The 25,549-nt window shown below is 44.9% G+C and overlaps 1 protein-coding gene across 4 annotated transcripts in view; it reads right to left on the minus strand.

Moving 5' to 3' along the window:
* SDK1 (sidekick cell adhesion molecule 1) overlaps nt 1-25,549 on the minus strand; it is a 503,056-nt gene that overhangs the window by 46,881 nt on the left and 430,626 nt on the right. For all 4 annotated transcript variants that reach the window (XM_058157083.1, XM_058157082.1, XM_058157085.1 and 1 more), the window contains 5 exons: nt 17,997-18,100; nt 17,016-17,086; nt 10,879-11,017; nt 9,313-9,372; nt 4,982-5,083 (listed from right to left, as the gene is read on the minus strand). In XM_058157083.1, coding sequence (XP_058013066.1) covers nt 4,982-5,083; nt 9,313-9,372; nt 10,879-11,017; nt 17,016-17,086; nt 17,997-18,100 — 476 coding nt within the window. The remainder of the gene's footprint in view (nt 1-4,981; nt 5,084-9,312; nt 9,373-10,878; nt 11,018-17,015; nt 17,087-17,996; nt 18,101-25,549) is intronic.

Raw genomic sequence — 25,549 nt, forward strand, 5'->3', positions numbered from 1 at the left:
CACTGTGTCAAGCAATAGTCTTCATCTATTTGTATATTATATACAAAGTCAACTTATTGCCCCCAACAATCTGGGTCCTCATTTTACCTACCTTATAAAGGATGGAAGGCTGAGTCAACCTTCTTCCCTCCCTCTCTCTCTCTTTCTCCCTCCCCCTTCTCTCTCTCTTTCTCCCTCCCCCCTTCCCTCTCTCTTTCTCCCTCCCTCCTCTCTCTTTCCCCCTTCTTATTATTTATTTTATTTATTTGCATTTATATCCCGCCCTTCTCCGAAGACTCAGGGCGGCTTACACTGTGTTAAGCAATAGTCTTCATCCATTTGTATATTATATACAAAGTCAACTTATTGCCCCCAACAATCTGGGTCCTCATTTTACCTACCTTATAAAGGATGGAAGGCTGAGTCAACTTTGGGCCTGGTGGGACTTGAACCTGCAGTAATTGCAAGCAGCTGCTGTTAATAACAGACTGTCTTACCAGTCTGAGCCACTCAAGGACCCTTGAATGTGGTTTAGAACAGCAATGCCCCACATCCAAGGGATGAACCAGCTATGGTTCTCCTAGCCTTGCTGAACTACAGCTTGGAATAGCTGGCTTTTATAAAGCATAATGTATCTACGCTCCACCCATGTTCAGGAACATCATTCTTCGGTGCGTAAACAAGAAGGCACAGCTTTCTCCAGCCCCTCTGATTTTCCAAGGTGTGGTGGACTCCATAAAACTTCAGGTCAGCATATTTTCGGAGATTAAAATGGTGCCACCCCCGAACAAGTGTGAGCTGTCAGAATCAGTGCAATTATTGTATTTTTGAGACTATAGGATGCATCAGAGTATAAGATGCACCAAGATTTTGAAGAGGAAAACAAGGGGAAAAAATAGTTTTTGCCCTCCCCGGCACCCAGGTGGAGACCCTCACCATATCTCTGACATCAATACAATTAATTGAATGTGTCCAGAAATATTTTACAAGAAGAGTTCTCCACTCCTCTGTAAACAACAAAATACCTTATCCCACCAGACTTGAAATCCTAGGCTTAGAAAACTTGGAACTCCGTCGCCTTCGACAAGACCTAAGTTTAACTCATAGAATCATCTATTGTAATGTCCTTCCTGTCAAAGACTACTTCAGCTTTAATTGCAATAATACAAGAGCAACCAATAGATTTAAACTTAATGTCAACCGCTTCAATCTAGATTGCAGAAAATATGACTTCTGTAACAGAATCATCAGTGCTTGGAATACTTTACCTGACTCTGTGGTCTCTTCCCATAATCCTAAAAGCTTTATCCTAAAACTTTCTACTATTGACCTCACCCCATTCCTAAGAGGACCATAAGGGGCGTGCATAAGCGCACAAACGTGCCTACCATTCCTGTCCTATTGTTTTTTCTTTTCTTCTTCCTATATATATATATGCTTATACCTCCTAATATTTACTCATATATGTGTTTATATACTATATAACCTTTCTCTATGATACTTACATATATTGTTGTGACAAAATAAATAAATAAAAATAAATAAATAAAATAAATAGATGAGCACACGGCATCTTCTAGCTTCACAACACCAGAAATCCAAGTGCTTAACCAAGAATTAAACAAGGAGCTGTACCCACCCACCCATCCCCCGCCATATAACATGTTGGAATCATGCTGAGCGGTGCTTATGAGTCATATTAACAGCTCAATGAGCTTTTAATGAAGCACTCAGCTGCTCCAGCAGCCCGACCAAAGCAAATGATTTCTTTGCATTTCCAATCTTATCGGTGGGGAATTAAGGGTAGCAGATAAAACGCTCCAACAAATGTCTCGATGAGAAAGTATTTTTTGGTGGGGGCAAGTTTTAAGATTGCGGACCGGCGAATTGGTCTGGGAAAAGAGAGTGGACTTCGCAAACCTTCTTCGCTCTCAATAACCCTGGTGGACATTGAAGGGCTTTAAGGAGCTGCAGATACCCCAGGGTCACGCAGCTGCCCTTGGTAGCTACTATCAGGTCTTGGGGGAAAAGATGCATTTGTTTAAGGCAGGGATGTCCAACCGTGGCAACTTTTAAGACCTGTGGACCAACACCCAGGATGCTCCAGCCACCATGGCTGGCTGGGGAATTCTAGGAGTTGAAGTCCACAGGTCTTAAAGTTGCTAAGGTTGGACAACAGGGGTGGGCTTCAAAAATTGTCTGCCCAGTTGCTGGGTGGGCGGGGCCATGGTGGGTGTGGCCTAGTCGGCCTCCTGCACCATGGCGGGGCGAGGCATTTTTGCCCTCCTTGGGCTCTGGAGGTTTTCCTCGAGCCTCCGGGAGGGCGAAAATGGCCTTTCCAGGCTCTGGAGGGCCTCTGGAGGCTGGAAATGGGCCCAAACTTCCAGTAGGCCCATTTTTCACCCTCCCTGAGCCTTTGTGCGTGCCCTGCACTTACCTGCATCCAAAACGGGCCACGTGGGGACTCCTGGGAGGGGCAGGTTGGGGTGGTGGGTGGGGCCAGCCAGGAGTGGGATTTGGGGGTTCTCCAAACTGCACAGAATCTTAGCTAGAGGTTCTCTCTGCGAACCCCCAGCAGCGCCACCCTTGTTGGACACCCCTGGTTTAAGGTGTTCCCTGTAGATGCTGAACACACGCTGACATTCATTCTGATGTGCATAATGCTGTCGGAAGCCAAGGCGCTATAAAATCTAAGCATGCTGCACCTTGCGACCTGCAGAAGGGGATCGGGCAAGCTTTTGTTTAGAAAAGGTTAAAATGGAACCGAGGCACAGAAGACAATTGTTGTTTTTTCTACTCCTTCTTCTTTCCCTAAATGAGTTTCCTCCTTCCCCTCGACTTTCCCCGAGAATCCCGCACTGGCATTCATTATCTAGACTGCTGGCAGATGTCCTTGGACCACTTTCCATTCCTTCGTAGCCATCTTGACCCTCTGGGGAAATCAGGAGACATTATTTCCTGGGCACTGTCCTGAAATGCAACCCTCCTGCAATTTATTTATTTCATTTGTCCCCTGCCTTTCTCATCGGGCTTGCTGACAAGAAGGAAAAAATAGGCCTTATTTGAAGAAAGCCAACAAACAATTGATGTCAAAGGCTCCTAGGTAGGAGAACAAGTCAGGGGAGATGATAGCCTGAGACGGTTTCTGGAGCCACGTGGGACTGCCAGCAATAGGGAAGCAAATAATTACAGTCCATGGGAGGAGAACGTATTTGCTTTCGGCTCGTTCAAAACGAAGACAGAGGAAGTGAACTCAGGAGCTGGGCTGAGTTGGGCAGAGATCAATTGTTCCTTTCTAGCTCTCTCCCCGAGCTCCTGTTGTGTTTATTGGAACGGCTTCCTCTTTTTGCCTAACCAAAACAGACTCATGCAAGAAGTTGCCTTTTCAGCACAATCCCTGTAAGGTAGCAGTTAAGACAGTTCAGGTAGGCAAGTCAATTCACAGGGAGGGTCAGTTCTCTATTTCTCTGCCCCTTTCCATCACGGAAGCTGGAGTCAAAGCCAGGAGTGGTATTCACTTACCTTCGTTACTGGTTCACAAATGTGAGCGCATTCCACCTCTGCAAATGCGCAGAGCCTTCCGTGCATGCACGGAGTGTCAAAAACGGGACGTGATGACATCCAGGTGGGTGGGTGGGTGGAGCCTCGCGCAGCCGCCGCTACTGGTTTGGCTGAACCGGATAGAACCGGATGAATACCACTACTGGGCAAAGTTCCTTATGATTTCTTCAGAACCTCAACAGAAGTCCTTTCTTCACCTTTCATCTGTTGGAAAGGCCTTCTAAGACAGGGGTCTCCAACCTTAGTAACTTTAAGACTTGTGACTTCAACTCCCAGAATTGCTGGCTGAGGGATTCTGGGAGTTGAAGTCCACAAGTCTTAAAGTTTCCAAGGTTGGAGATCCCTTTTCTAAGAAGACCAGCGAAAGGAGCCGGTCCTCTACTCCTTTTCATACTGTTTACACCAGAAAACCCGGCGTAGATCATCGTTCGAAACATGTAGAATTCTACCTCTACGGTTTGGCGAGTGGAAGGTGAACCGATTAGGAAATTCTGACAGTGCTTCCCCAAGTTTTAGAAATCGTTCCACTGAGAAAAGGGCTGATTAATTTATGGAGTTTAGGAAGACGGTAACAGAGCATTACCTCAATGTCTGGAATGAAAAGGTTTGGAAGAGGTGAGGCCTGAGACGTCTTGAAATTTAATGAAAATATAACATAAGTAGTGCTAGAACCTGACATGAAATCTTCCGTGTTAAATACAGAGGATTGGTGAAATATAAGAGAGAGCGGATTAATGATGAAGGCGCAGGTAGAATTTATTGTGAGGGCCTCCCTTCAAAGGATAGAGATGAGCTTGTAACTACAGCCATGAAAGTAGACCCCTTCTGTAAACCAAGAAACCCAACAAACCAGGGGTGAAATACTCCCAGTTCAGACCAGTTTCGCCAAACCAGTAGCGATGGCAGCGCGAGGCACTGCCCAGCCGCCCGATCGTCATTACTCCCTGGTTTAAACCTGTTTTTTACCCTCTGCGTGTGCACTTCCAAACCGGTTGGGAAGGTAACTAGATGTCACCTCTGCAACAACCACATGTGAACCTGGCCAGATAGGGAGAAGGCAAAGGATGTGACCCACCAGGCTGAACAAAACGATATTTTGGCAGCCTCATTAATGCCTGAAGAATCTCTGCTGCCACATCTAATACCTGAAGGTCACCATCGGTGATGGACAAGATTGCATCTGGCTTGGTGGATCACAACCTCTTCAGAACTTCCACAATGCTTGATGATCATTGGGGAAAATCAACAGCAGGAGCCCTTTCACCTGAAATCTCTCTCTTCCACCATCACCCCATTAATCTCAATACTGGCCTGAGCAGATTAACACCAGATATTTATTGGTATTAATACTTTTCATTTATACGTATAGCATGCTCCCTGTTCTCCTCCTCTCCGAGGTTCTCAAGATGGTTATCTTGCATGCTTCCAGGTTTCTGCTTACCTGCTTCTCCAACGTAGACTTCCACAGGGGCGCTGGCAGGGCTTTCCCCAATAATGTTATATGCTGTCATGACCACTTCGTACCTCTTGTACTTTTTCAGTTCTAGAAATGTAAATAATTTGCATTACTTGTTAGCATCCTCTTTAACAATCCCCAGTAGAATCTTCCCTGCTCCTGTCCTCCTGAAGCATCCTTCAATTCCAAGAAGAGGTTGAATGACTTTTACTTGCAACTCCTAGGGTGATACTTTCTAGAAAAAAGACAGCTGGATATAGCAATAGCAGTAGCACTTAAGACTTATATACCACTTCATATGCTTTACAGCCCTTTCTAAACAGTTTTACAGAGTCAGCCTTTTGTCCCAACAATCTGGGTCCTCATTTGACCCACCTCAGAAGGATGGAAGGCTGAGTCAACCTTGAGTCGCTCAGGATCGAACTGCTGGCAGTCGGCAGATTTAGCCTGCAATATTGCATTCTAACCAGTATGCCACCAAGGAAGGAAGGAAAGAAGGAAGGAAGGAAGGAAGGAAGGAAGGAAGGAAGGAAGGAAGGAAGGAAGGAAGGAAGGAAGGAGAAAAGGAAAAGCAATAGCACTTAGACTTATATACCGCTTCAAAGTCCTTTTACAGCCCCTTCTAAGTGGTTTACAGAGTCAGCCTATTGCCCCCAACAATCTGGGTCCTCATTTTACCCACCTTGGAAGGATGGAAGGCTGAATCGACTTTGAACTGGTCAGGATTGAACTGGCAGTGGGCAGAATTAGCCTGAAATAGTCTAATTATTGTGCCACCATGGCAAGGAAGGGAGGATGGGAGGGAGGGAGGGCAATAGCACTTATATATCGCTTTACAGGGCTTTAGAGCCTTCTCTAAGTGATTTACAGAATCAGCCTCTTGCCCCCAACAATCTGGCTCCTCATTTGACCCACCTTGGAAGGATGGAAGGCTGAGTCGACCTTGAGCCTGGTGAGATTCGATCTGCCAAACTGCTGGCAGCTGGTGATCAGCAGAAGTAACCTGGAGTACTGCACTCTAACCACTGTGCCACTGCACAGAGGATCAGTGTCACTCAACCTTGGTAGCTTGAAGATGGGGGGATATCAACTCCCAGAGTTCCCCAACCAACATGTGTGAACTTCAACTCCCAGAAGAGTTGGTCCATACATGCTGCTGGGGAATTGTAGGAGTTGAAGCCCATACAGGTTGGTTGGGGAACTCTGGAAGTTGAAGTCTACTCTTCTAGGAGTTGAAGTCCACTCATCTTCAAGTGCCAAGGTGTAGAAACACTGCCCCAGATGATAGAAAAATCTCTGAGAGATGGTCCGCTTTGAACCTTAAAGTTGCCAATATCTGCAGACCTCTCGGATGGGACATCCAAGGGTGAGCCTCTTCTCACCATCCTCCAACTTATTATGGGAGGAAGCCATCTGGGTTGAGGGTGGAAACTGGGCTAGAGAACTCCATCATTCGATTCATCAGAAGATCTAACCAGCTGGACCACAGTCCAAATGGGTTTTCTGTAAACAGCTCCAGTGCTAAGCTTGCCTCTTCAAATAAAGCCACAGTCAATGCTACAATACCCAGTTTCGTATTTGGGGGAAATGGAGGCTTTATTAGAAAGCAAAAAAAAAAAAAAGTATAAATTTGGGAGATTTAGTGGCGTGAGACTGCAATGTCTTTCTTGTGCCGCAATCACGGCTCTTGAAAATCACCAACACCACATTCAGCTGCAACCCTTTGCGAGCTAAAACAAGGAAGCAGCATTGACAGGTACAAGAAAGGAATGACAGCACACTGCAACATGTTAAAAAAACAAAACCTAGACAGGGAGAGGAATGAAAGAGTGTGTGTATGTGAGAGAGAGAGAGAGAGAGAGAAGAGAGGAGAGAGAAAGAAGAGAGGAGAGAGAGAGAGAGAGAAGGGAAGGGAAGAGAGAGAGAAGAGAGGAGAGAGAGAGGAAGGAAGAAACAGGGAGAGAGAAGAGGAGAGAGAGAGAGAGAGAAGAGAGGAGAGAGAGAGAAAGAGAGGAGACAGGAGAGAGAGAGAGAAGAGGAGAGAGAGAAGAGAGAGAAAGAAGAGAGGAGAGAGAGAGAGAGAGAGAAGGGAAGGGAAGAGAGAGAGAGAGAGAAGAGAGAGAAGAGAGAGAGAAAGAGAGAGAGAAAGAGAGAATCTCCTCTGGCTATGGTGTCATTAATAACCAAAGAAGCATGATAGCAAGAAGACCAAATTTCATGCCTTCCCCCCCCCCCCGGGGCCTTTGTGTCATCCTTGAAGTTCTGGGGATTTGCATATTCAAACCAGGCCACCTATCTTTTCTGAGAATATGGATCACCTGAGGAAGCCCACCAGCCAAAATAAAACTCTGGGAAGCTTTGCTGGAAATTTCCCAGAACAGGGCCGGTCTCCGTTCAGAGGCGTTTTACTTGCAAATTCCTTTTCTTTTCTTTTTTCCCCCCTGCGACGTGTGAACTACCCCTTCAGCTCTGCCAGCATCACAGTCCGCCACTTTCTTTCGCTGCAAACTATCATCCCGGGGAAGGTTCTGCGAGACTGATAATGAGACCCTTCTAATTTCTTGCAAAAGAAAGTGCTTGCAAATATTCTGCCCACGTAGCTCAGTCAGACACCGGTGTGTTGCCTGCCGGTTCCAGGTAGACAGACAGCTGATGGTATCTAATTTACTGCTTACATTTTGTCAGCATAATAAATAAAACTACTTGATATATTGTAGGAAACTGACAGTTTTATGGGAATCTGAAACTCCCGCCAGTTAATACACAAGGACTCTCCCCCCACTCCCCTCCCGCCTTGCTTGAAAGGGATGTGATGTATTTCCAAGCAATCTGCAGGAAAATGGCATTTGGACAACATGGCACATTTTTTGAAATGGGGAGGGGTTGTCCAGGGGGAATGCTAGAGCAGAACTGTAGTGCGATGGGCTGAGCTCATGGACCTTCATGAGGGATGGAAGCTGAGAAGGTTCAGAGGTAGTGTTGTGCCTCATCCTCCCTCCTCTCCTCAGCCGGGCCCCTCCCGTCTCGTCCCGGGTCTGCTATCAGACTCTGAGTCTGACAATGAAGATGAACAGGCTGTCATGCCTCCAGCCCCTGGCCCTGGCCCCATGCCTGGACAGGACGTTAGGAATGAACAAACAAGCCTCACTCATACGGCGTGTGTTCCTTTGGCTCAGCCATCAGAGGAAGTCAGCCACGGACTGGAATTACTCGGGCCTACTCCTTCTGACCCAAGGAATCCAAGGTGTGACTTCAGCAACCAGATGAGACTTTGCCTGACTCAAGGAATGCCAGAAAGCAGATCCTTTATATAGGCCGTGGGGTGTGACTCCATGACTCAGCACTTATCCAGGCCTGCCCCTCCCTTCCTTTTGCTGACATCGCCTCTCCATTCTCCAGAAGCATGGATCTATCCACCCTCCAGCTGCTGGCAATTTTAGCTCGTGACTGGCTTCATGCTCATCATGCTCACATGCTGTGGGGGGGGAGGTTTATTTGCTCAGTCTGTCCGGGCATGGTGCCAGGACTGGGGGCTGGAGGCATGCCAGGCCCTTTGTCTGCACTATCAGTCTCTGGCTCAGATAGCAGGAGATGGGAGGGGCCCGGCTGCGGAGAGGGGGGCGGGCGAAGCACAACAGGTTGTGTCGGCCTCTAGGGGCTGATGCTCATCTCTGTTTCTTACCTAAGGGAGCCAGCACTGTCCGAAGACATTTCCATGGTGATGTGGCCAGCATGGCTAGATGCCAAAGGCGCATGGAACGCTGTTACCTTCCCACCGAATTGGTACCTATTGAACTGCTCACATTTGCATGCTTTCGAACTGCTAGGTGGGCAGGAGTTGGAGCAAGGAACGGGGAGCTCACCCTGTCGTGTGACCCTTGGGTCTCGAACCCGGGCTGTTGGCTTTCCAGCTGAGAAGCTCAAGTGTCTTTAACCGCTGAGCCACCACAGCCCGCCTGAAGTCCTAGGAACGTCTTAATATTCTTGGTATATGCTAACAAAGGCAAAGGCTGATAGGTCTGAACATCCCCTGGGAAACGCAAGGCAGCCAAATCCACACAAATTTGCCATCCAATGATTTGCATGAAGGGCTCCGCCAGGGATGTTTTTGCGAAACAATCCAAATTAATTTATTCCATTGACCGAAGCCCTGAAACATCATCGAAGCTACCCAGATGTCCTTCTCTGAAATTGTGACGCACCCACCCTCCAACCCCCAGTTAACGCCAAGTTTAAAAGAGGCTGCAGGAAGAAGTCTGTCGCGTTCCCCAGCCCTACAAAAGGGTGACATCAATGCGTACTTCTAATTAACTTACTTGTTAATTCGTAGGTTGTTAAGTCCGAGCTGCTGTTCACTGCCTTGAAGATGCTTTGGGCTATTCAAGGTAAGCAAAGCAGAAAAGAATCAGAGGGCAAGGTTAGCCGTTATTGCCAATTCCACATGGTTCCAGCAGTTTCGGATGAAGTACTTGTGAGCGCAGGCAATGTTCAAGGCAAAGACCCCTCCAGCCCTCCCCCCTCCCCCCAGCTGCCTGCCAGAGAACACGCTGAAAGATCCCCAAACCGGAAAGCTTCTTCAGCTATCTTCCCACGCAGACAGAAGTTATGGAGACGGATGCTATAAAGCAATGAGAAATGTCTGGAGAATCACTGAGCCAAAACAACTTTGTTCTAAGGAGAAGAGAAAGAGGAGATTTCTCTAGGAGCCTTTTATTCTTAGGCGTTCCGATGCTGGAATGGTTGGATAGAATCCATCCATCCACCTTACCCACCTTCCCACCCATCCATCCATCTATCCACCTTCCCATCCATCCAATCCAATCCAATCCAATCCAATCTATCCATCCATCCACCTACTCACCCACCTTCCCATTCATCCATCCATCCATCCATCCACCCATCCACCTTCCCATCCATTCAATCCATCCATCCATCCACCTATCTACTCATGTATCCATCCATCCATCCATCCATCCATCCATCCATCCATCCATCCATCCATCCATCCACCCATCTTCCCATCCATTCAATCCATCCATCCATCCATCCATCCATCCATCCATCCACCCATCCACCTTCCTATCCATCCATCCATCCACCTTCCCATCCATTCCATCCATCCATCCACCCACCCACCCACCTTCTCATCCATCTACCCACCCACCCATCCATCCAACCACCTTCCCATCCATCTATCGAACCACCCACCTTCCCATCCATCCATCCAATCCATCCATCCATCCACCTATCCACTCACTCACCCACCCATCCATCTATCCATCCATTCACCCACCCACCCACCTTCCCATCCACCCACCCACCCATCCACTCATCCATCCATCCATCCATCCATCCATCCATCCATCCATCCATCCATCCATCCATCCAAACCTTGTTGTCTTATCTAATTTCTTTAAAAGGTTGCATACTTGGACTTAAAATGCATACATTCTTGTGGACACAGCGGATGAATTTGGGACCCTGGTGTGGAGGAAGACCTGCTCTCCTCTTCTTCTTTGCCCTTCACTCCTCCCTTGCCCTTCCTCCCACCCCCATCCTGGCCTCCCAAAGATTAAGCCTTTAATTGGATGTGTTAAGAATGCTGGTTCTAGGCAGCAGATTTACAACCAAGGCTCAAACTGAAAACAAAAGCAGAAAGCAAGAAGTGAGAGAGGTTGGGGTGGATGAGAGAAGTGGAAAAGAGAAAAAGCCCAATGGATCGGTTTCCAATCTGACAGCCGGCTAGCTGAATACATTTGAGACCATGCACAAGTTTTCCCCCTCCCCCATTTCCATCAAAGCGGTTTAATATTTGTTCATCTGATTGCAAATGACAAACCATTCATCACACATTAAAACAGCCCAAATAATTGGCTCCTTACCAGCAATTTCGGCTCTCAGAGCTGATGGGTTTTTAAGAGCTTTGGACTCTGTTCCTGGTCTAGTGTTTTCGGGTTCCAGCTCCCGGTAATAAATACGATATCCCAAAAGAAGGCCATTTAGACTCTCTACCTTTGGAGGCTGCAAAAAAATAAATGCCCACACAAAGGGTTAAGTTGCAACTTGTCTCTGATAAAAAATAATAATAATAATTGCCACTAAGAAATTCAGAGAGAGAGATATATTTCTAGACAATGGTGATATATCTGGGTGTTGGTTTCGAAATATTTGGCTGCATCACATGATTAAAACTTCTGTCTGGAATATCTTGCAAAGTTGAGATGCTGTGGAGAGATTATTCATCCAGGGTTCCAAGTAATAGCCCAGATGAAATCAAAACACCAAGGCCAGAAGGTTCCTCAAAGTATAGATTTATTAGCATGCTGTATTGGCACGGCTGGTGAGAAACCCGACTCTGAAGTTCCCTGGGTTTTCCCCACCCAGTTCAAAATTCGAAGTTCTGTAGGAAGTTAACACCCACCCCTCTCCTAGAAGAATGAAATAATTTAGGAAATATTAAAAAGGCGTAATATTATATTTCCCTGGAGAAACATGTTTTGAAGGCAGAGTAGCTCCCTGTCCATCCCCCTCTCACCTTTGTCAGTTGGCCATTAAGGTCTGAGCCAGGCTGGGAGACAACCTAAAAGTTAGCTAAGAACCCCGCCCCCTGGGAGTCTGACAACCAATCAGGACACATTTCTTACAAAGGAACAGGAAACATTAAGGTGGGGCCCAAGAGAGGGTATCAAACGAGGGGACCCTCAGCATCTCGCCCAGTGGTGAAATCCACATTTTTTTACTACAGGTTCTGTGGGTGTGGCTTGGTGGGCGTGGCTTGGTGGGTGTGGCAGGGGAAGGATATTGCAAAATCCCCATTCCCTCCCCACTCCAGGGGAAGGTTACTGCAAAATCTCCATTCCCACCTCACTCGGGGGCCAGCCAGAGGTGGTATTTGCCGGTTCTCTGAACTACTCAAAATTTCTGCTACCGGTTCTCCAGAACCTGTCAGAACCTGCTGGATTTCACCCCTGATCTCGCCCCTTTTGTTTCTTCACCCAACATCTCGAGGCATGTGATTGCCTTTTCTGCCCAGGACCTCAAAATCATGTGACCCTGTCCACCATTAAACCATTTTTCCAAGCAGTCTCCATGTTTCCAGTGTCTTTCCCCCCCACTTGGAACTGAAGCCAGAAGGACATTTCTTCCAACAGTTCTTCCCCCACATCACTCACAACCATCACATGCCCCAATCAGGTCTCTCCCCCCATTCTGGATGCCTCCCATCCACGCGCCTCCAGGTGCTGGTGAGACTGTCCTTGGCTCCCAGAAGAAAGAATGTTATTTTGGCTACATATCCCCCTCAGTTATCTCTACTCCCCCCTTTCCTTTCCCACAGCTTCAGCCAGCCTCGCTGTGGCAACCCTGAAGACGCTCAAAGATGGCTCCAGGATTGACAGGCAGGACATCTCTAACCATCTTTGGAGACAAGCTGGGATGAATTAGACCAGGATTCATGGTGAGGGTGCCAAGGTACAACCTGCAAACTCAGTCTGGAAGAGTTCTTTGGAACAATGTCAAAAAAGCTCTCCTCAGCCCAACCACGTTCACCCAGTAGTGTCAGGGTTAAAAGGCAGAAGAAATGAGGTGGATCCATCTGGAACACACATTTCCTCAAGGAACACAGCAGCCATCTCATGTCTTCTGACTATCTTCCGAAAATTGTCCCCGTGAATTAGAAACCTCACCAGTCTAGAAAGATTGAGAAGGATCCAGAGAGGCAATTTCCGCTGCTGACACAGGCTATTCATCAGGATTTACCTAGGCAAGCTGGAGAAGTCAATCAAGGTGACAAAGTTGGCTTTCCGTCAACATTCCAGCCACTGGGCTGCTCCTGAAATAATCGGCTTCATCTCAAACTTTTATAGAGTTGATCTCTCGAGGGCCCAGATCTCATCACTCCCCAGGGGCAGATGGGAGAAAGGAGCTAGGCCATTAATCTGCCGCCTGCCTTAACTTTGATTTATGGTTCTCCCTTCCCTAATTTTGGCTCGGTGGTCTCCAGAACGTAACTTTGGTACACCGCTAAGCCGGTTGCTTGCGGCCATGTTTCTGATGGTCTGGGAGAATAACCCTTATGTTCACTTAATTAAAAACTAGGCAAGAGGGGAAGGGGGGGGGGCTGAGCAAAGGTTGATTTGATTAGAATCTAAGAGGAGGGGAATATACCACCATACCAATGAATGAGTCACTTTCCATAATCATAAGCTGTGATATTGAAGGCTCCACAGCATTCCCCCTCCTCAAAATTAGTCTCCTTCCTGTCCTTCATACCAACATCCTGAGTCATATTCAATTGTTCCATGTCTCAAAAGCAAGCAAATGGGCTCTCTCTCATATCTATCTATCTATCTATCTATCTATCTATCTATCTATCTATCTATCTATCTATCTATCTATCATCTCTCTATCTCTAATTGCTCTAATTTGTTTAATTTGTCATTCATCTATCTGTTCGATTGATCTATCTGTGCATCTATCTATCTATCTATCTATCTATCTATCTATCTATCTATCTATCTATCTATCTATCTATCTATCTATCTATCTATCATCTCCATTGATTATCTATCTATCTATCTATCTATCTATCTATCTATCTATCTATCTATCTATCTATCTATCTATCTATCTATCTATCTATCTATCTATCATCAATATATTGTTTTTTCTTTCTTTCATCATCCCTCTCGTATCTATCTATCTATCTATCTATCTATCTATCTATCTATCTATCTATCTATCTATCTATCTATCTATCTATCTATCTATCTATCATATATTTACCCATTTACCGTATATACTCGAGTATAAGCCGAGTTTTTCAGCACGTTTTTTGTGCTGAAAAACGTCCTAAACTTATACTCGAGTATATACGGCTTATACTCAGTTTTTCTTCTTCTTTTTCACATTATACCGGATGGCGCAAACTTGGCGGGCTTTTGCATTAGCGCGGGGAAGCCCTGCCGGTGCAGTGAGAGGGCGGGGCGGGGGAGCCGCCAGCCTTCTCGGCTGAGGGAGGGAGGGTTTCCCCGACCGGTAGCTGCCTCATTTCCCACCCTCAGCTTATACTCGAGTCCCCAGTTTACCCCAGTTTTTTGGGGTAAAATTGGGGACCTCGGCTTATACTCGGATCGGCTTATATTCGAGTATATACGGTAACTATCATCAATCTATTCTGTTTTCTTTCTTTCTTTCTTTCTTTCTTTCTTTCTTTCTTTCTTTCTTTCTTTCTTTCTTTCTTTCTTTCACCTCTCTCCCTCCCTCCCTCCCTCCCTCCCTCCTCTCTCTCTTCTCCCTCCCTCTCCCTCCCTCTCTCTCTCTCTCTCTGTGCAGCAGCCTGTGTCTGATCTCAGGTTCAAAAGCTATTAAGTGATCCGGCACCAAGAAACCTGGGATAAATGGCACGAGATGACATTTTCTTCTTTCTTTGACGGTTTTATTTCTGCCCTGGAAAAGGTACTCTACCCAAAAAGGTCACAGCATTCTGCTCTTATCCATCTTTCATGAGTAAAAAAAAATTTAAAAAAAATCAGGTTTTGATGTAAAGGATTGTTTAGGATTTCCTAACGATCTCGGAGCGGGAAACCCAGAGGAACTGCAGAGGCCCCAGAAATCTATTACGATTCAGAGGGACGATAACAACCGTGTGTTTACACTGTGAAATTGGGACAAATTCCGGATTAAAAGGAAGAAGCGGGCGAGAGGCAGAACTGGCAAGTTCACTTCCACGCAGAATGGGACAGGAAAATCAGGATTTTCGATGGCAAGAACTTTCTTGTTGCTACTGATGGGTATGAAATTAAGGAGCGAAATGCTCGATGCGCCGGCATTTAATTCTGCTTCTTGCCTTCTCCAGCGGAGCAATAAAACATTATCTTATGCCCACCTGTGTTTTCTCCACAGTTAACTGGAGTTTCAAATTATTTTACTTTTTTTTTTTTCCTATTTGAAAGCTATAGAGCCTCAACTGCTGAGTGCCCCAATAATGTGAGCGTGGTAATGACATGTAATTGGCCTTCAATTCCCCAGATGGAGGCACGGGTGCAAATCTCCCATTAGGTTTTCGTGAAATAAAAAGGTTCCCAATTATCTCAACTACCATCTATTTCACATTCATTATCCACCCCAAATCTATCAACGGGATCAACCTTTAATGAGATGTGCACCACCGTATTGTCCTTCGCACGCGTTAGTGGAGCCCCATTGTACGCCTGAATGAAAGGCAAATAGCTGATTGGTACTTATCTGTGGTTCCTTAGTTAAAAACTGTCAAAATGTTTCACATTTGTTTAACATGTTGGAACAGAGTGTGATTCTACCACGAGCAAGGGCTTCCTGTGCAAATAGGAAGACCAACACAAATTCTACCGTGTTTCCCCGAAAATAAGACCCTGTCTTATATATATATATATATATTTTTGAACCCTGAAATAAGCGCTTGGCCTTATTGCCATGCATTCAAAAAACTGATTGGGCTTTTTATCAGGGGATGTCTTATTTTGGGGGAAACAGGGTACATGACAGATTGGCTGTCATGAAGCTAAGAGGAAGAGATAGGAGAAAAGTAGGCAGAGCTAGAGGGCGGAGTTAAATGCATCATTAGTTTGGAATCCTTGCATTGCCACAAGAAATCCAAGTCCAGCCCCCTTGAATTCCATTGACACTTATCTGGCGCCAATTTAGTGCTGACCGTTAGTTGACCGGATTCTTGTGTATGGGCTGACATTCTGTATTCTAATAAATTGACATTCTAATAAATGTCAATTCCAACTAACTTTCTAATGAACATTCTGTGCTTGGACTTAAGGAATGATCCTGGTTCTTTGTATCTGACATAAACCGTGCCAGTCTCCCAGCCTGTTCTCCAATCCACTGGTCCTGTGTGATCTCGGGGAAAATTTTATTGTGAGGCAGTGCCACCATGCAAGATTGGGGGAATGGAAGGTGTTTTCCAGTCCTACCAGAAGGTACCACCTTGGGGCCTAGGTGTGGAGATTTGGAAGCATCTTTGTAGGAATAGCCGAATAACTTGAGACAAAGGGCAAAATTTTGTCCTTTTTACATTGCGGTTGTCTTGTCTTGGCTTTCAGAAGTCCAGATTCATGTGTATGAGATGGATGTCCAACAAGAGTGCTATTCAGCAGGTTCTGACAGGTTCTGGAGAACCGGTAGCGTAAATTTTGAGTAGTTCAGAGAACTGGTTAAATACCACCTTTGGCTGGCCCCAGAGTGGGGTAGGAATGGAGATTTTGCAATATTCTTCCCCTGCCATGCCCACCAAGCCACGCCCACCAAGCCACGCCCAATCAAGCCATGCCCACAGAACTGGTAGTAAAAAAAATTTGAATTCCACCACTGACGTCCATATGGATTTCTTAAAAACAGACAAATGAAACCATTCCGGCCCCTGTGTTAACTTGAGGATATTTTAACACTGAGAATACGCTGGCATCTGTGAAGGGGGATCGAAGTGTTCCAGGATTCATACCAGTGATGGGTTTCAAATTTTTTTTACTACCGGTTCTGTGGGTGTGGCTTGGTGGGCGTGGCTTGGTAGGCGTGGCAGGGGAAGGATACTGCAAAATCCCCATTTCCTCCTGATCTTCTGGGACTGGGGAGGCAGAGAATAGGTGGGGGCAGGGCCAGTCAGAATTTTTACTACCAGTTCTGCGGGTGTGGCATGGCTTGGTGGGGTGGTAGGAGAAGGATACTGCAAAATCCCCATTCCCTCCCCATTCCAGGGAAAGGATACTGCAAAATCCCCATTTCCTCCCGATCAGCTGGGACTCGGGAGGCAGACAATAGGTGGGGGCGGGGCCAGTCAGAATTTTTACTACCGGTTCTCCGAATGACTCAAAATTTCCGCTACCGGTTCTCCAGAACTGGTCAGAACCTGCTGAAACCCACCTCTGGTTCATACTAATGATTTATTTCAGATATGGAAGTTTTTCTATGATTGACCCTAGAAAACACCTCCAGATCATTGGAGCGCAGGCTTCAGGGCTCCCTTTGTACTCACCTGCCACTGTACTAGAACCGAGGATGTTGTGTATGGAGTCACAGAGACGGAATTTGGTGGTTCATCTGGAACTAGAAAGAAAGGGAAAAAAAAAAAAACAACCCACCAGATATGAAGATGACAAACGTGTTACTTGGCCACACAACTCTATAGATCTATTTATTTATTTATTTTTATTTTTATTTATATTTTTATCAATCATATCTAAGGTAACAGGTAAAAGTCTAAACATAATTTGGATACATGAAAAGAGTAAGTAAAAAAGGAATATTAGGACAGGGACGGTAGGCGTGCGGGTGCACTTATGCACGCCCCTTACAGACCTCTTAGGAATGGGGTGAGGTCAACAGTAGACAGTTTAAGCTTAAAGTTTTGAGGGTTTGGGGAAGAAACCACAGAGTCAGGTAATGCATTCCAGGCATTGACCACTCTGTTGCTGAAGTCATATTTTCTGCAATCAAGTTTGGAGCGGTTTACCTTGAGTGTGTATCTATTATTTGCTCGTGTATTGCTGTGGTTGAAGCTGAAGTAGTCATTGACAGGTAGGACATTGTGGTAGATAATTTTATGTACTATGCTTAGGTCAGACTGAAGTTGGTGTAGTTCTATAGATGAATGACAGAAGGATAGAGGATCACTCCTACCATGGGAGATTCAGAAGCTTTGGTCTATTCAGGGAAATGTCTGTCTATGCCAGTGTTTTTCTTTTTACATTGGCAACTTTAAGACGGGTAGACTTCAACTCCCCAGCTGGCTGGGGAATTCTGGGAGTTGGAGTCCACCCATCTTAAAAGTTCCCAAGGTACCACCTATTCTGTACCTGTGCATTTGGTTTTTCTTGCCTAAATGTAGAACCTTACTTTTTTCACTGCTGAATTTCATTTTGTTAGATAGCGGCCAATGTTCAAGTCTGTCACCATCTTGAATGATGGCGTAAGAGGCACCTCAAAGAAGAAGTTGGCTGGCTGTTCTGGTCCTTACCATCTTGCAGTGTAGTGACTGCCTCCGTCTCGGCACCAAAATTGCTGTCTCCGACATCGTTGGTGGCTTTCAGGCGCAGCTTGTAAGACGTAAAGGGGTTCAACCTGCACGGGTGGACCAAAATTAATAATAATAATTAATAATAATAATTAATAATAATAATAAGAAGAAGTCAACATTTGCCTCATGTTGTTACGCTTCTCATAATCTATAAGGAAGGCAGCATAGCACCATCCAAATAAATGATGAAATCCAACTCTTTTTACTACTGGTTCTGTGGGCTGGCTTGGTGGGTGTGGCAAGGGAAGGATACTGCAAAATCCCCATTCCCTCCCCACTCCTGGAAGAAGGATATTGCAAAATCTTCATTCTCCCCCCACTGTGGGACTAGCCAGAGGTGGTATTTGCCAGTTCTCCAAACTACTCAAAATTTCCGCTATTGGTTCTCTGAACTGCTCAAAATTTCTGCTACTGGTTTGCCAGAACCTGTCAGAACCTATTGGATTTCACCTCTGATCCAAATGTTCTGGATTACAACTCCCAGAAGTGCTAATGATGCCACCCAGAGGTGGTATTCAGCTGGCTCAGACCAGTTCAGGTGAACTGGTAGAGGAAATCATGGGTGAGCCCTGCCCCTGCCCATCCGTCCTAGCTCTATGCTGTCCTATTTAGGCACATTTTTGAGGCCAGGTGCATGTGCGAAGGCTGGGCGCATGCGCTCTCATTTTTGGTGCTGGGCGAACCGGTATGTAAATTACGTGACTCCCACTCCTGATGCCATCTCAGTTGGAAATCATGGAAATTGCAGACTCGAAAACTGGAAAGACGCCATTTTTATTTTTTATATATATATATTTTTGCATGGCTGCTTTTGGATTTAAGCTCACTTAGCTACGCTCTCTCCAAATCTATTTAGTAGGCGAGAGAATTAGTTTATGAGAGGGCATTGTGAGCAGCTAATTAAAGAGCGATAATTTATTATTACTCTGTTAATATTGTAATCTTTTCTTTTTTTCTTTTTTTCTTTGCTTCAAACGCCAAAGCACCTAAGAGCTTGTTCGAGATAAGGACAGGTTTCGCAAGACTTTTTTTTTTTTTTTAATTTTCAACCTTAAAAATATAGCTTCCCAAATGTATTCCTGTAAGGCCATTCATTAATATTCTAATGTAGCCCAGAATTACACGGTTAGGGGATGAAAGCAGTCACCGCAAACTCAAATTAAGCAGACGTGGACGTAGAAGATTTTACTCTTCTCGGCTCCTTTTCTCGGCGCAGCTGAGTGACACCTTTTGCAGTGATCAAAGATTATCTACCGCTGGTTTCCTAGGTGGGAGACATCAGTGGATTTATGCAAGAGTGAGCTGAATGACAGAGGGATAAATGGAAATGAGATCCACCTTGGTTAATCGACTAGGCAGTGCTCTCTCATCCTGGCTGCATCTCCAAGAAGTAGGCATTCGGCTTATTTAACTCTGACAGAGAAAGGGGATTCCCTGCAGGATCCCTGCACTCTCGGTGACGTTAAGATATTGAAAGGCGGACTTCCTGCTGAGGTGAACTGATCTGAGCCTCTAGCGCAACCAGCAGGAGCCTTCCTCCGGTGTAACTAACAAGGTCTGCAGGAGTTCGGAGTTGCTCGCAATAGGCTGAGCTAATTATAAGCGGTGAAAAGTCAGCCAATGCACAGACCCAACTAAGCAATCCAGATAGAAGTATTGGGGACAGAAGATTGCAACATGGTGAGGTGAGATGCCGGGACTGAGGAGCAGCAGAGGGCATTGCTTGGTGAAGGTCTATGTTGGACAAATGCTATATATGGACCCTGCTTGGCTTGATATTAGGCAGTTGTAACAGTGAGTGAGGAACCCCAAGGACGGGACTCAGTGCTTCACAGCCGTATGCTTGGAATCCTCTTGTGGAAATGGTGGTTGGGATGCTCCTATTCAGAATAGAATAGAATAGAACAGTTGGAAGGGACCTTGGAGGTCTTCTAGTCCAACCCCCTGCTTGGGCAGGATTCACCAGGGGTGAAATCCAGCAGGTTCTGACAGGTTCTGGAGAACTGGTAGCGGAAATTTTGAGCAGTTCAGAGAACCGGCAAATGCCACCTCTGGCTGGCCCCAGAATGGGGAGGGAATGGGGATTTTGCAATATCCTTCCCCCAGGAGTGGGGAGGGAATGGGGATTTTGCAATATCCTTCTCCTGCCACGCCCACCAAGCCATGCCAACAGAACCAGTAGTAAAAAAAATTTGGATTTCACCACTGGGAAATCCTATACCATTTCAGACAAATGGTTATCCAATCTCTTCTTAAAAACCTCCAATGTTGGAGATTTACAACTTCTGGAGGCAAGTTGTTCCACTGGTTAATTATTCTATCAGGAAATTTCTCCTTAGTTCTAAGTTGCTTCTCTCCTTGGTTAGTTTCCACCCATTGCTTCTTGTCCTGTCCTCAGATGCTTTGGAGAATAGCTTGACTCCCTCTTCTTTGGGGCAGCCCCTGAGATATTGGAACACTGCTATCGTGTCTCCCCTGGTGTCTCCTTCTTTTCATTAACTAGACATACCGAGTTCCTGCAACCGTTCTTCATATGTTTTAGCCTCCAGTCCCCTCATCATGTTGGTTGCTTTTCTCTGCAGTCTTTCTAGAGTCTTAACATCTTTTTTACATCGTGGCGGCCAAAACTGGATGCCGTATTCCAAGTGTGGCCTTACCAAGGCATTACTATAAAGTGGTATTAACACCTCATGTGATCTTGATTCTATCCCTCTGTTTATGCAGCCTAGAATTGTGTTGGCTTTTTTGGCAACTGCAGCACACTCCAGAGCTTCACAATCCAGGAGAACCTCTAAACAAATCCTTCTAACATCTTACTCCCAGTCGGTGTGTTGTTCAAAATGAAGCATTTATTGACCAATTGTGAAATCTTCCCACGACATGTGCTTCACACAGAAGGAGTTAGCCCATTAATCTTGACAATAAGAGTGTTTTTGCTTTGACGATTAATAGTAGCAACATGAAAGTAGGTAAAGGCAAGGACGCTCTATCCCTGTTGTCCTTGAGAAGAAGTAGCCTGAGAAATCTGCACCTCTCATGGCAAGTCAGTTTTCTGAAGAACTCTTAGAGATAAATTTAACCATTTCAGTACTTTGACAGATGTTGAACAAGTGGGGTGCTATAAAAAGGCTAGATGATCTGGGGGGATTATTAGCAACAATGCATAAAGCTGCTAAATCTCTAATAGAGGTGATCATTCACCACCCCCTGCCCATCTTGCACAAGAAAATGGTACTCATCTTGAGGAACCATCTGCTGGTTCACTCCTGTTTGAAGTTGAAATATAGACATGAAAAAGAACAACGAGGAGTCCTTGGGATAAGTTTCTACAACACTTCACCTACTTCTTGATAAAACACTACCATACCCAATGGAAAATGTAAGAAAGGGAAACGAAAACTGAGGCCAATAGATAAGAGGAAGCAAGATCTCCAGATCTTTGGAGTTACCACAGAGGTTGGCCATACAAAGAAGGATGGACTGACAAGGAGGGCACCCTTAGCACTTCTCAAAACAGACATCAGCCCAAAGGGCTACACTGCTCTTCAACCCCAAATTCCAAAACTTTCTCAGTCACGCAAGTTGGATGGGAGGTCACCCTTAAAGTCCCCAGATTTTAAGGGTGAGACAAGAAAAAGGAAAAAAAAATACAGAAAAGGAGACGAGAATGGCCTAAATGCTAACTCTTGGTACTTGCACTTCTGTATTTTATTACTGTAATTTCTTTTATCTATTTTACCCTGGAATTAGATCCTATATTTTGCCTTTATTTTCTTTGATACAAGTGTAAGTCTAATCGATTAATCAACTGCTACGTTGAATTCTATTGCAGCGTATGGAGGATATGGGAGGATTGCCCAGAGGGGATGGAATAGCTGTTTACATGTAAGAAACAGCTCTGAGTGCTTAAAGATGAAAAATTTTAATGTCAAACAAACATCCTTGATTGAGTAGACAATGCTCAGGGCTTTAAATAATGAAATTGAAGTCTCTTCAGACAAGATCTTAAAGACATCCAGGTTGGCATGATTTAGAGCTAATGGAATCTTTCTGCAAAATCTCTAAAAAAAAAATATCTCCAATCAGACACAATTACTTTTGGGAGTTGCAATTCTACACATTCAGAAAACTAAAGGCTGGAGAGACAGTTCTTGGGTGTATAAAGATCAATACAAACCGCAATAAGAAATATAAAGGTAGCCATAGGAAAGGCCCCATTGTAAAGGTACAGCTGCTTGAAGACAGGTGTGGAAACCAACTTGCCTTGCCCTAGGGCAGGGGTGCAAACTTCGCTCTTTTAAGACTTGTGTACTTCAACTCCCAGAATTCCGCAGCCAGCTTTGCTAATAAAGAATTCTATTTTTTTTCTTTTTTTTCTTTTTTTCTTTGAATTTATATCCCGCCCTTCTCCGAAGACTCAGGGCGGCTTACACTGTGTTAAGCAATAGTCTTCATCCATTTGTATATTATATACAAAGTCAACTTATTGCCCCCAACAATCTGGGTCCTCATTTTACCTACCTTATAAAGGATGGAAGGCTGAGTCAACCTTGGGCCTGGTGGGACGAACTTGCAGTAATTGCAAGCAGCTGTGTTAATAACAGACAGACTTAGTCTGCTGAGCCACCAGAGGCCCCTAGTCTAGTCTAGTCTAGTCTAGACTAGTCTAGTCTAGTCTAGTCTCTCCTCTCCTCTATTCTATTCTATTCTATTCTATTCTATTCTATTCTATTCTATTCTATTCTATTCTATTCTATTCCTATTATATGTCTATGTCTATGTCTGTCTATTCCTATTCCTATTCCTATTCCTATTCCTATTCCTATTCCTATTCCTATTCCTATTCCTATTCCTATCCTATCCTATCCTATCCCATCCTCTACCACTGCAATTTCTTTAAAAAGAAAAAGAAGAAGAAGAAGAAGAAGAAGAAGAAGAAGAAGAAGAAGAAGAAGAAGAAGAAGAAGAAGAAGAAGAAGAAGAAGAAGAAGAAAGCAACACTTTTAATATAATGCCCCAAAGCTTCCTCCCATTCCTCAATCTTTTTCAACAGCAACTCACCAGCAGTTAAAACTTCCTTCGGCACCTTGAGAAGTAGATTAACTGGGAAGTCTCTTTTGCAAGCACGGCGCGGCTTGAAAAGCGATTGTGGGGAGAATTTTAATTCCAGCCCAATCTAACCAAGGCTGGATAATGCTATTTTAAACAGGCAAGGCGATCTCTTCCTTCCTCACTATGGGAAGATACATAAAGCCTCCTTCATTTAATCTGAAAAACAGATTTAAGCGCAGAGGCAGAACCCCAGAATGTGCCTGGGAATGAATGTCAGGAACTTGCTGCCCCCCAAAAAAGGGTGAAGAATTTGCAGTGGTTGGCTCTATTCCTGCCTAGCTGGACAGCGGCTGAGAAAAAGGAGAGTCTTGCTAATTAACAAATGGAAATTAACGTGTCTGCGGTTAAAATGTGGCGTTCTTTGTGAGATTAGCCAGACAGCAAAACTGAGAACTGTGATTTAGTTCTCGGTCCGACATCGCTTCTTGCACACCTGGTGAAGGAAAGGATGGCTACAGGTGATCCTTGACTTACGACCATGATAGAGCCCAAAAATATCCGCTGCTAAGCAAGATGGTTAAGGGAGTTTGGCCCCATTTTGCGACCTTTCTTGCCACAGTTGTTAAGTGAACCATTGCAGTTAAGTTAACATCAAAGACGTCATCAAAAAAGCACAACAAAGTATGTTCTTTCTGTGCCAACTCAGAAAGCTCGAACTGCCCAAGGAGCTGCTGATCCAGTTCTACAGAGGAATGATTGAGTCTGTCATTTGCACCTCTATAACTGTCTGGTTTGGTTCTGCAACCCAACAAGACAGACACAGACTTCAGAGGATAATTAGAACTGCAGAAAAAACAATGGCTCCCAACCTCCATTGAGGACCTGCATACTGCACGAGTCAAAAAGAGGTTTGTGAAAATATTTACAGACCCCTTGCATCCTGGACATAAACCATTTCAACTCCTACACTCAAAACGACACTGTAGAGCACTGCACACCAAGACAACTAGACACAAGAACAGTTTTTTCCCAAACGCCATCACTCTGCTAAACAAATAATTCCCTCAACACTGTCAAACTATTGACTAAGTCTGCATTACTATTACTAATAATCTTCTCATCATTCCTATCACCCATCTCCTCCCACTTATGACTGCATGACTGTAACCTTGTTGCTGGTATCCTTAAGATTTATATTGATATTGACTGTTTCCTAATATGATTTGATTGCTTATTTGTATTTTATGACTATCATTAAGTGTTGTTACCTTATGATTCTTGACGAATGTATCTTGTCTTTTATGTACACTGAGAGCATCTGCACCAAAACAAATTTCTTGTGTGTCCAATCATGCTTGGCCAATAAAGAATTCTATTCTATTCTATTCTATTCTATTCTATTCTATTCTATTCTATTCTATTCTATTCTATTCTATTCTATTCTATTCTATTCTATTCTATTCTATTCTATAATTAATAACATGGTTGTGAGTGAACCTGGTTTCCTTGTTGCCTAGGCTCGTCAAAAGATCACAAAAGGGGATTATATGACCCCAGAACCCTGCAACCCTCATAAATATGAGTTAGTTGCCAAATGTTTGAATTTAGATCATGTGACCATGGAGATGCTGCAGCGGACATAGGTGCAAAAAACAGCCACAAGTCACGTTTTTCCAGTGGCGTTGTAACATTGAACAATCACGAAACAAACTGTGGACTATCTGTATACAGTGAAGAACAAATTATATTTCTATGAAGAACCCACCTTCAAGACGACCGTCTCCAGGAGAGCTTTTTATCAGGTTTGCCTGATCCGCCAGTTGCGCCCCTTTCTTGACCGGGATTTCTTATGCACAGTCACTCATGCTCTTGTTACCTCTCGCCTGGACTACTGCAATGCTCTCTACATGGGGCTCCCCTTGAGGAGCACCCGGAGACTTCAACTAGTCCAGAATGCAGCTGCGCGGGGGATAGAGGGAGCTGGTTGGAGCTCCCATATAACACCAATCCTGCGCAGACTGCACTGGCTGCCTGTGGTTTTCCGGGTGCACTTCAAGGTGTTGGTTACCACCTTTAAAGCGCTCCATGGCTTAGGATCGGGTTACTTACGGGACCGCCTACTGCCACCGTTTGCCTCCCACCGACCCGTACGCTCTCACAAAGAGGGACTCCTTAGGGTGCCGTCAGCCAATGTCAGCTGGCAGCCCCCAGGGGAAGGGCCTTCTCTGTGGGGGCTCCTACCCTATGGAACGAGCTTCCCCCTGGACTTCACCAACTTCCGGACCTTCGGACCTTTCGCCGCGAGCTTAAGACCTATTTATTTATCCGCGCGGGACTGGCATAGAATTTTTAGTTGTTTTTAGGGTTTTAAATTTTTAAATTAGGTTTTGGGATTTTAAAAGTATTTTAGATTGAGCTAATTTAAATAAATTTTTTAATTA

This window comes from Ahaetulla prasina, chromosome 14 (assembly GCF_028640845.1).
Source record: "Ahaetulla prasina isolate Xishuangbanna chromosome 14, ASM2864084v1, whole genome shotgun sequence".
NCBI lineage: Eukaryota > Metazoa > Chordata > Lepidosauria > Squamata > Colubridae > Ahaetulla > Ahaetulla prasina.